Here is an 11,516-nt window from a genome sequence, read left to right as displayed (position 1 = left end):
TTTTGAAATGTCCAAAAAAATATATTTATGGATGTTTAAGGAAATCCATTTTTAATTTTTTTATTTTTCAAATTTTGTGGTGATCATAAATTCTTTCCCTTTATATATGCATTCTCTATTAATATTTTTTTTGTTAAATCAAGAAGATAAAATTTTAATATAAAAAAAAATTTTAACTCAAAATCAAATCTTTAATTTTTTTTAAACACCTTTAATCACTAAACTAAAAACTGTAAAATAAAATATGTGATTTATGACTTTTCACATACTCCATTGGAAAATATGGTGAAAGTTTACGTTTTATAATTGAAACTTTTAAGAATTCAATTGTAAAACGCAAGTTCCAACGCAATGAGAAGACACTCCTATCACACTTCTAAATGGAGCCTTAATAAAATATTTGTACTCAACATTAATTCAACATATGTGTACGAAAGATTTGATTCTCGAAATATGAAAAAAAAAAAGAAAAAAGAAAAACACTTGCTCGTAGTGAACGTGTTGAACATGTATCTGTATCCGATGCTAAATCTCTTGGGATCCATTTGAATTTTATTGAATCATCAGTACATTTGAGTCATTTTTTATTTTAATTTTATTGCCAATAAGTGTTTGGGTGTCATAGAAATAGTGCGATTGGGTCATTTGGGCCACACCGAAAGAGCTAAATTCTACTAAAGGAAGAGGGGTCCAGTGGATTACCGGACTCTAAATAGAACAATTTTTTCCTTTTAATTTATTTTTTAAAATGCTCCTAATTTTAAATTTTTAACAATTTCAACATTCTTAAACTTTAATATATTTTTTAATCTAAAAAATATTTCATTATTTATTAAAAAAATCAAGATTTTAAATGTTAAATAACGTTAATATTTATAAATTAATTCTCAAATGTTTAATAATAAAAATATTATTTGATATAAATATAATTTTACTAATTTTTAACTTATTAACAAAAATATTATTAATATAAAATAATTTATTATTTATTAATTTAAAAAATATCAAATATTTATTATAAATTTGTTTATATTTAAATTTTAATATAATATTTTTAACGGTTATTTTTTTCGTTGCACTTTATATCAGCGTTAGTATTACATTTATATCAAAATATATATTATACTACTGATTTTAATTTTATCGATATAATTTTAAATTTTATCACTATAATAATTAATATTACTTTCATTATTATTTTTAATTTTATTAAAATCAATCTCATCTTTTATCCAAATAAATTTTTAATCAAAGCAACGTATGACACACTGGGAGGCAAATGATCGGAGCGGCTGGTATTAAAATAGAGTCTGATTGTTGAGTCCTGTGTTATGGAAGCAAATGTCAGCAATCAAAAGCTTTAGAGTGGGACGACAAATGGGGTGCACCAAAGTCATACTTTTAGGAAATGCTTTCGTAGTGACAAAGAAAGTGGGCTTCTTTTTGTCCCACCTGTTCTTGTTTTGGATGTTTCTTAGTTCCATGTTTGATGAAAAGTAGAAATGCTGATTGAGAATTGAGATGGTTGGACATTCTTTCTCAATCACTTAAGAAGAAGAAAATTGAATTGGCTTCTTCCGCTAAGTTACAGTGGAAGAAGTGCTTGAAAAAAAACATGAAATGAAAAAGAAGTCAGGCAGATTAAAATATAGAACTTATGGATGACATCAATCACAATTAAATAAAAGCCATTGAAAATTTTCAATAACACATCGGTTAGACCTTTAACTAAAGTTTTTACGAAAGCAATAATTTATCAAAATCATTCTATATCTACGTATGTATATAGATGTCCACCAGACAAGCTACCCGATTAGGCTTGCATACTTGGACTAGGCTTGGACATATATTTTTGTTTGAGCCTGACGTGATTAAAATATTTTATTATTATATAAATTATAGTTCATTTAATTTTAATTTTAAAATATATTTAGAAGTTTAACTAAAAAATTTTGTTACCAGTGGGCTGAGCCCCATTTTACAAGAAAGTATTATAAATCCGACTCTATACTTAATCAATGGACACTCTTTCTTTTTAATTACCATAAAGGATTTCTTGAGTTTCAACTAATGCATTTTTTAAAAATTTAATATAAATAAATTTATTTATTTATGTTAAATTTAATAAATTTATAAAAAAAATTATATTCTCACAGCCTGATTTATCTACCTGATCAATGGACACCTTTTGCATGTATGAGTACGTGTATCCCTCTTCTCTTTATTTATTTTTTTAATGTTACTAAAATACGATACATACTGCAAATCTATAATATGATTTGAATTAATGTAAATTCATTATTCCCTATTAACAAGTTATGGGACCAGAAAAAAGAAATAGTTCACCTAGCGGTGTATATGGGATTGGGCCAGTTCGAATCTAGGCTTGGCTTTTGAAAGTTTTCTATTGAGTCCACCTAGGCCCACACGCTTGTTCGAGCAGCTCCGCCTAACTTCTCTTATAGATAAATTAATAAACTACTTTAGCTGTGGGGCTGAGCTGTTTATCGAGTTTTCAAGCTTGGTTCAATACAAGTTAGATTTTAGATGAAATTTTAAAAACTTGGGCTTGATTTGATTCAAGATATTATGATGTTAGTAAATAATTTTTTATTTAATTTTATTATAACATTTATTTAAACTTTTTAAATATTAATATTAATTTCTTCATATTTAAATATTAGATATAATTTAAATGGGCAGGCCGAGCCTTAGCTTTGATTTTGGAGATACCAACTGAATCCAATAGACTCAATGACACCTTTAATTGTTGCTTTCTCTAAAATTTATTTAGACTTTATAAACGGAATTTTTTTATATTGTTTTATTATTAATTTTTATTAGAAAATATTCAATAAAATACGGTGAAAAAGTTGAATACAATTAAAATGTAGTTGCAATATTCAACTTTGAATAATCCTATAAAGATAAATTTGATATTTATGTCAGAGAGCTTGAGATCATATGCATACCTCCAATTTGACAAAGAGCTGGAATTTAAGCTAACCCTGAATCAAGTATGGAACTTAACAGAGATGGCTTTCACAACCCAGAGCTCTTAGGGAACATCCTTACACGACTATACAACTGCCTCCTGAGCCTCCACGAAGTTGTTGTAATTGATTACGGATCTCTTCTTGTTTATCTAAATCTTTTGATAGTTCTAGTGTGCAACCAACAGATAACCTCTCCAAAACAGGTGCATTCCCAAACAAATATTTTAAGAAACACAACCCCGCTGCAACCCCACCAGCATTAAAGATGAGAACAGATTTGAGGCAAGACCAAAAACAAGCAGGTACAATGTCGATTATCATGCCTTTGTCCTCTGGTTTGAATCCCTAAATGTGTATAATAAAACCATTTAACGTCAAAGCTAACAAATCTTACAGTAAATAGATTCCACTTGCTTATGAATGTGAAAATGCAGCAATAAGAAACATAATAACAAAATATCCAGTCCCCACATACGTTCTCTCAAAAGGACTAGAGATTTATGATTTTTGAAGCAAATACATCAATGCACCACTAGCGTGATTATCATCAATATAAGGACCACTCACAGATGCATTCAACATACTCAAATTATTAAATGTAGGAAGATGTCCTTGATTACTTTCTGCAAAGAGGAGAGACTGCACAGAGAAAAAGACTAAAAATGAAGTTATTTGTAGTCTGGAGTTATATTTATAGAGTCTGCACAAAATGAATATAAAAATTAGAAATAACAAAGGTTCTTCTAGTTCCAATTGTGTCCAATAAAGGAAGTAACATTACCTCAAGGGCTTCATTTGACAGTTTAAGAGATTTAACCTTGTTAAGTCCACAAAGTAGTTTTCCTAGGCACTGACCGCATTCTTGCTTCCCATCAATCCAGTTATGGACATTGATAGATGCTTCATTCAGGGATACCAGGTTATATGGTAAAAGTTCAACCTTCAGAGAAGTGCAAACATCAAGAGTCTTGAGATTCATAGCAGAAATTATGATCTTGCAATTAAGGAAATTATCTTCCAAGAAAACCTTTTCGGAAATTGTCAATGACCTTAATGTGGGAATTTCAATAGTGATTTCCTTTATATTTTCCCAATCACAATTATACAAAGTCAAGTCCTGGAGGACCGGAAAACCAGAAAATAGTTGTTGGACAGACTAATCATCCTCAAACATAACACCACAAAGATTTAAGTCCCTTAAGGCTGGAGAAGCAGATGAAACTTGGAAGCTTCAGAGTACAATGCATTTTCAACCAAAAACTGCTCAGTGATATGGACGTAAATAGAACTATCAGGCAACACAAACTCTATTTCCCTAGGTAAGCGAAGATTCAGCTGTTGAACATTATGCTTTACTGCAGCAGACAGCCATGAGTGAAGAAAGGATGCACCTACAGGTTTATCTAACCAACGACGCAATTTCCCCATGCATGGTCCATTTCGAACAAGGGGTTCTCTCTAATGAAACAAAGAAACTAGCCCCAACTACTAGAATCTGATCATAACTCATGGGCCTTTACCAGACTGTTGGGTCACAATAACAGAAGTTGCGAACCAAAATCCAAAGGAATTTCTATCTTTTTGATAATATAGAAGTTTTTATAGCTTCTTCTGTTGAAAGGAATGATAGAATGTGAACAAGAATATCGTCGGGCAATATGCTGATTACATCTTTGTCCTGCATTTGCATCCTATCTTTCAAAGATGTTTTGCATTTTGGAACTAGGTGGTGAAGCACTTGCATCCATGTTCAGAAATATCCCTGGTAGGCAACATTTATCACACTCAGTAAAGGCCAGAAATGAAGGTAAATAAATTTAGCATAACAATGAAATTGTTTAAGCTCCCTACAAGAACTCCCCTGCAAGCAAAATCTAAGAAAATAATATTACATAAAAATTAAAGATACTAGATAACCAGGTGTGATGTCTTAATTTCAACAATCTACAATCCCCATACCATGGAAAATAGAAGTTGAATTGCATACATTAAGTGCTGACTCAGGATATGCATAAATGAATTGCATACATTAAGTGCTGACTCAGGATATGTATAAATCAATTTCATTAGGATTGCTACAATAGGTGATAATATCACTAATCAATCAATTTTTTTTTAGTAAATTCCCAAATTAAGAACTCTAAGACATATTGATATATAGCAGCAATTATATTCCAGCTTTTGAAATCTCAAAAATATTCATACCATACTAAGTTTCGTATACAATAGAAGTGCAGTTAAAGCCATTAACTTTTGAAATCTCAATACAAAATTCACTAAATTTAGGTTACATTAACGAAAGAGAGCAAAGGTGACTTAAAATAAGATAAATTTCATCACAGAACAACTGTCAAATAAATATTATCAAAGAAACAAAGCCTCCACCACCACCACCACCACCACCAAAAGAAAACGCAGAGAAAGTTATCAAACATAAAATCCTAGAAAGGAAAGGGTTCCAGATTATAGTAAGTTCATTAAAAGGGATGCCCAGCGGGGAAATGCACTAAGAAAATACAAAATACCCATCAAAATTGCAAGGGAAAAACACCCATGAAATGGGATAAAATTCTCAGCTGTAAAAGTGTAAAATGGAGCAATCTCCACCCATTAAAAAGCATATGTAGATCCACTCAACAAAAAGGAAAAGCTATAGAACTGAGTACTTAAAGAATAAAAATACCCAGAGGAAGAAGAAGGAGAAATTTTGATACCTGAGAGGTGCAGATTATTATAGAATTGAAAGATTCCTTAAAGCTGCTCTAGGATTGACAGCCATATAACTTGAGATATCATATTTGAGTGTGGAATTTGGGTTCAAGTCAGGCATGGCAAAACCTATCCAACGGATTTTGCCGGACTTGGATTTGATAGGATGGGTTTTTTTGAGTCGGAAGTCGGTTGAGACAGGTTGAATTTTATTTTTTTTTTAAGATTTGTATTGGAATATATATATATATATATATATATATAAAATTTAATTTTATATTTATGTATTAATAAAATTATTATTTAATATTTTAATTTAAAATATTATTTTAATATAAAATATTATATTTATATATAATTAAATATAATTTATATTAAAAATAATTTTTTTATAATATACAATATTATAAAAATTATTAAAATCGAATGCAAATTATTTAAATATATATCAAATTAAAATCGAATATAAAAAATAATAATTCAATATTAAATTGACTTAGAAGCAAGTGTTGTTTTTCAAGAACCGGATTGGAGTGGAAGTGGACGAAAGCTCATCCTAATTGACCAGTTAAAATCACTAGGTTTTCAACTTTCAACTCCCTTATATTACTTTTTGCATTATTTTATAATATATTTTAATTATTATTTATATGTATAACTTTCATGATTTATGAGTGCACCATACTTCTGCGAATGGTGGTAATGAATGTAATAAAATTAATAAAAAAATAATAAAGGAGAGTCTAATCCCATTTTGCAAGTTTGGATTGCTAAGATTTGATCATTTTAATTTTTTATCATTTTAAACTTGAATTGTCTGATATTTCGATTATTTTGAGTTCAATCAATTTTAAATTAGATTCATTTTGCATTGGATAGGATTTTTAGTTATTTTGATATTTATATAAATGATAAATAATTTAGTAAATTAAAGTGTAATAAAATTTTTTTATTTTTGCGATGTTAAGTCAATATCATTTGTTAATTTAGTGAATTTAAGATAACAATATAATAGAAAATTTTGAAAATGTATACAAATATAAGTTATACAATAAAATTGTCTATACTCTGACTATCAGTACTTTGTTGTACTTTTTATTGTTATCTTTTTTGTTGTCGTAATTTTTTTAATAACATTTCAATTTGTCCAAAAAAATTCTTATATATATATATATATATATTTTAGTTCAAACATAAATTATTAACATTAACATGAAATATAAAAATATATAGAGTTAATATGGTATTTAAAAATTAAAAATCTTTAATGTGATAAATTAATTATAAATTTATTAAGTGGTATACTCTTAATATAATTAATTTCAAATGATAATATTTGTCGAATAAATAATTTTTAAATATAATTTTAATAATAGATTTATAATTTAAATATTAAATTAAAATTTTTTAAATTTTATATATTACATTAAATATTTAATTTAATTTAAAATTTATTTATGACATTAATCCAAATATATTTCATTATCAAATTGGTGCGTTGATTGTCAACTTATACTAATTTAATAAGAACTTATGAATAGTATAAAATTTTTCGGTTTACCTGGCCAAAATACAAAATCATGATATTCAAAATTAATTCATATAATATTATTATAATTTGAACATTTGCGCATTTTGGCATTTTGACATTAATGAACAATAACGATTGACTTGAAGAATAACTTAATAAATCTATTTGATTAGGAATTAGTTTGCTTAACATTGATTAAAGTAAAAATATCAATTTTACCTATGTTCAATGAAAAATTTAATTTTTTTATTCAAATGAGAATGTGAATAAGTATTATATTATAGGTATATAGATAGAAATGTGTATAATTTTAAATTTTTATTAAATATAACGATAGAGACGGGCAATATGTAAAAGTTTAAAAAAAAAAACGGAGTTACTTTTGTTGCATCGGCAGCTATCAATGGTGCACCGTCCCTACGTATCACAAATTATCCATACACTGTCAATTTTCAACGATGACTTCTTTTTTGTTTTTTGATTGGTGAAAAGAAATTTGTTGATAATAAGCCAAAAGGCCAGAAAGCTACCAAAAACTAGCAAAGCAAATAGTAAAAGCTCAATTACCAATACACAAATCCAAGTTAACCATTCAATAAGGAGTTCCCAGCATCTAAACTACAACAGCAATAGAAAAACCAGCTTTTCAGATCATATTCAATTCCAACATAGTTCTTAAGGTATCACTTCAGAAAAGATTCAAAGCACAATAAAATTATCAATTCACGCCTTTCAAATCATTCTCATATTCAGAAATACAAAATAATCCATACAAAGACCCAATTTCATATAAAAATAGACAATCATATTTTGCTTATTTCAAGAATATACACACACACACACACTTTAAAAATAACAGGAGATTTGGTAAGTTACTTAGTTGGCAAGCTGAGTTAATAAGTCCAAAATCTATTCAAAATATTCTCAAGAACCTAATAATCCAAATAATCCATAAATTAAACTTATCCAATATCATTGAATATATTAGAATCATCAATTCTCTTTTGTACAAAGAATTTCCAAAATTAATGCATAGTAGTCTAACAAACGTGTTCTGGCAACCTGCACTCCTTTTACTAAAATGATTATAGCTCAAGGTATACAACTCCAAATTATGATCCGTTTAATGATTTAACAACTAGATTTAATGAGCTTTCCATACATATCAAGATCAAGTCATAATCCATTATACTTAAAATGCAGTAAAATTTTGAAATTTCCCCTAGTGCTATTGTTAGGTAGACTGAACAATGTCTACTAAAAATTCACTATCTTCACTTAGAAAACTCGGATTTTTACTCTGTTTACATTAAAAACTAGATTCAATAAGATTTTCAACCATATAAGAGTCAACTCCTTGTAAATTTATTCCAGAAATTCTCGTATTTGAAGTTTGCAGCTGCTGTCTGACAGCATGCATACCCTTTAGAAGAAATAGGATATCTTCCTTTAGAAAACTTAAAATCCAATTCCGTTTATTTAATTAGACTCAATAATCTTTTCAACTATATGGCTCAACTTGTAACTCTTTGTAGATTAATTACAGCAATTTTCATAATATACCATTGCTGCTGCTTCTAGACAGCATGTATAGTCTTTACTAAACATGATCTATTTAAACTTAGGAAATTTCAAATCCAATTTCGTTTGTTTCATTAGAAAATAGACTTGACTAGCTTTCTATCCTATAAAATTTCAAATATTGACATATAGCCTATTTATTACAGAATTAATTTCCAAGTTGCAGGTGTTCAACACTTGATCTTTACTTCACAGATTTCTTGTTAGTCTTTACAACTTAATTATTTCCATTCCAGCCTTTACACCCATCACATAATCATGCTTTAAATCTTACAGAATGATGATATAAACATATTTAAAATTACCCAACCTTATGAAAATTATTATTGGTATAGCAAAATCCAATCACCATGTAAGTTTAACATGAAGAAAAGAATTTTTCTCACCTTGAAAAGATCAGTCGCCAAATCTTTTCTGGCCTTGAGAGGAAAAGAACAAACCTCATAGAAGCTACATACTACATACTAAGACCAAATGCACCAACAGAATGATAGCAAAGGAACAAAGATCAATTTGTGTATGATATCAAAAGAACAGAATGATACCAACAGAATGAGAAAAAAGACCAATTAACATTTGTTTATCTCATTGAAACATTTTCACTTGGGTTTATAGCACCAAAGTCTGTTCAATTTGTCTAAAGTCAGCTTCCACATGCTCAATATCTACCCATATGTTCAATGCTAGCCTCCTTACATTCAAGTTTAGCAAGCTGAAGTCAAGACCAGCAAAAAAAAAAAAAAAATCCTATGCCAGCCTCATTGTTTTCCAAGAAAATCCTCAAATGTCCAAGTTCTACCAAAGACTTTCAAATACCTCCCACACAATTTCAAGCCAGCCATGATATTTTCCAATACTCTAATTTAGTTACCTTGGATATTTAAAGCACAATTAAACTTTCAAAGTCTAAAATTTGTTGGGATTAGCTAAAATTAGAGCCCATATGATGTAAATCTTAGAACTATAGCCTCCATGAAAATTAATTTCTCACAATAGAATAAAGAATTCGTATGGGGTATTACAATTATAGAACCCTAGTAATATATATAATAGAGGATATATCTTATAGTGTAATTGGTAGAAAAATTGAAAGGTAATCCATGTAAGCAATACAGATGAACCACACTGTAAAACGGCAACCATTCAAGCACAGATGTACCACAGCCTGTTCCCAGGTTGTAAGCAATAGAACCTAGAAGAACAAATGAGATTAAAACAACCCATGAATTTTCCAAAAGAAACTACCAGCAACCTTCATATATTTAAAAACATGAATGCAAGTCCATTGAGATGCAAATGGTAATTCAACAAAAAATTTAAAACACATTCAAATATTAAGGACCTAAACCCACAACAAAAATTTAAAACAGATAAAAGCAAAAATCGAAAACCATAACCTAATTAAGAGAGAAGCCAAATTATGGAGCAGCCAAAGGGTTGCCACGCCTGCAATACAAAAATGAGGGACGCCGGTGGTTCACCGAAAAACATGTGAGGAAGGAGAGCCGGTTCGGGGAAAAGAAGGGACGGTTGGCGGTTTTTCGGTTAGTTCAAGGTCGGATTCGGTCCAGAATGGGCTTGGAGAGCTATCGGCGGTCAGAGGTGATTGGGTCGAGGAGAGGAGAGAGAAGAAAAAAGAGAAGGGAGGGAGAAGAGAGAAAGGAGAGGGAAAATTGAATTTTGAAAATTAATATTTATAATTAGCAAATTTTTCATCACTAATAATTCCGTCTCTAATTCATAATTTTTCTTAACTTTTGATGGAATATTTTCGTCGCTAGTTCCGTATAAATACCATAAATTGCAATGAAATTTATCGCTAAAATTGGTAGACACCATTTTTAACACGACAAATTACTGATGAAATTAACAATTGGATCTAATTACATCGGTATGTTTAGGTTTTTATTGACAGAATTTCATCACTAATTCTGTTGCTATAGCTAAACAACATTTTCATCGAAATTAGTCAATAATTTGTCGTTAAAAAAAACTTTTAGTGGTGAAGATTTTTGTCGCTAATTTTTGTTACTAAAAATAAATAACTTTAGTGACGAAAATTTCCGTTACTGTAATAGGCTGTTTTCTTGTTTTGGTTTTCCTTTTATATTTATCGAACTCCAATTTTGAAAAAACGAAAGACAATCCATTTCACCCCTATATAGCTAATGGTATTCGAACGTGGACACTTAAACTGCCAAATGGTATTAAAGCATGGACTCTACTTCATAGGTGTAATAACTTAGAGTAACCATATTACTCTAGTTTTCTATACTACATGTGATAAAAGGCAATCCATCTTGAAGACTCCAATGCTGACAGTTTTAATTTTACTCGATAGAAGACACGAATGAAGGTTTTATCATGGCATAAGATATGGAAGCATGGAAGATTATCACTAAAAGGTTTAATGTTCCAGCAAATTTTTAAAAAATTAAATGAAAAGCTCTTGGAGCTTATTGATACAAATTGCAAGATAAAGAACATGTTACATTGTCCCATGAATAATGGTTAGTATTTCAATAATATTTCAACTTATTTCATGATCAAAGAAAAATGGGATAAGTTAGAAGAGTTGTATGAGAAAACTAGTAAGAAAGACTTGATTGAACAAGAAGCTTGTGAAAGTCAATGTTCAACAAGTAACAAGGATGATGAACATAAGTAATTAAATGAAGCCACATCTCAAATCAAAATGA

At 29.1% G+C, this 11,516-nt stretch overlaps 1 protein-coding gene across 4 annotated transcripts; it reads right to left on the bottom strand.

The window, feature by feature from the left end:
* Positions 1-2,862: 2,862 nt before the first annotated feature.
* Positions 2,863-5,921, bottom strand: LOC111297013 (uncharacterized). Of its 4 annotated transcripts, XM_089740948.1 has the most exons (4): positions 5,711-5,921; positions 3,778-4,758; positions 3,564-3,635; positions 2,863-3,341 (listed from the first exon to the last, which is right to left on the bottom strand). In XM_089740948.1, exons 2-4 carry the CDS (start codon positions 3,973-3,975, stop codon positions 3,072-3,074), a joined length of 540 nt encoding a protein of 179 aa, XP_089597074.1. In that variant the 5' UTR covers positions 3,976-4,758; positions 5,711-5,921; the 3' UTR covers positions 2,863-3,071. The 4 variants fall into 4 exon arrangements, 2 of the variants coding, with proteins under 2 accessions (XP_089597074.1, XP_089597075.1); XR_016326037.1 differs by having other exon boundaries at positions 3,472-4,758; XR_016326038.1 differs by having other exon boundaries at positions 3,581-4,758.
* Positions 5,922-11,516: the final 5,595 nt, after the last annotated feature.

Source organism: Durio zibethinus, chromosome 12, assembly GCF_047325235.1.
Source record: "Durio zibethinus cultivar Kanyao isolate XHJ-2024 chromosome 12, ASM4732523v1, whole genome shotgun sequence".
Taxonomy (NCBI): Eukaryota; Viridiplantae; Streptophyta; class Magnoliopsida; order Malvales; family Malvaceae; genus Durio; species Durio zibethinus.
Note: the sequence above shows the minus strand (reverse complement) of the source record. Positions and strands in the feature narration are given on the sequence as shown.

What these genes read in the sequence shown, in the direction of transcription:
- LOC111297013 (XM_089740948.1), bottom strand. Translation starts at nt 3,975, where the DNA reads ATGAATCTCAAGACTCTTGATGTTTGCACTTCTCTGAAGGTTGAACTT. An exon ending in TGTCAAATGAAGCCCTTGAG is followed by an intron (nt 3,636 to 3,777) that starts GTAATGTTACTT and finishes TTCTCTGTGCAG; the next exon opens with TCTCTCCTCTTTGCAGAAAG. An exon ending in TGAGTATGTTGAATGCATCT is followed by an intron (nt 3,342 to 3,563) that starts GTGAGTGGTCCT and finishes ATACACATTTAG; the next exon opens with GGATTCAAACCAGAGGACAA.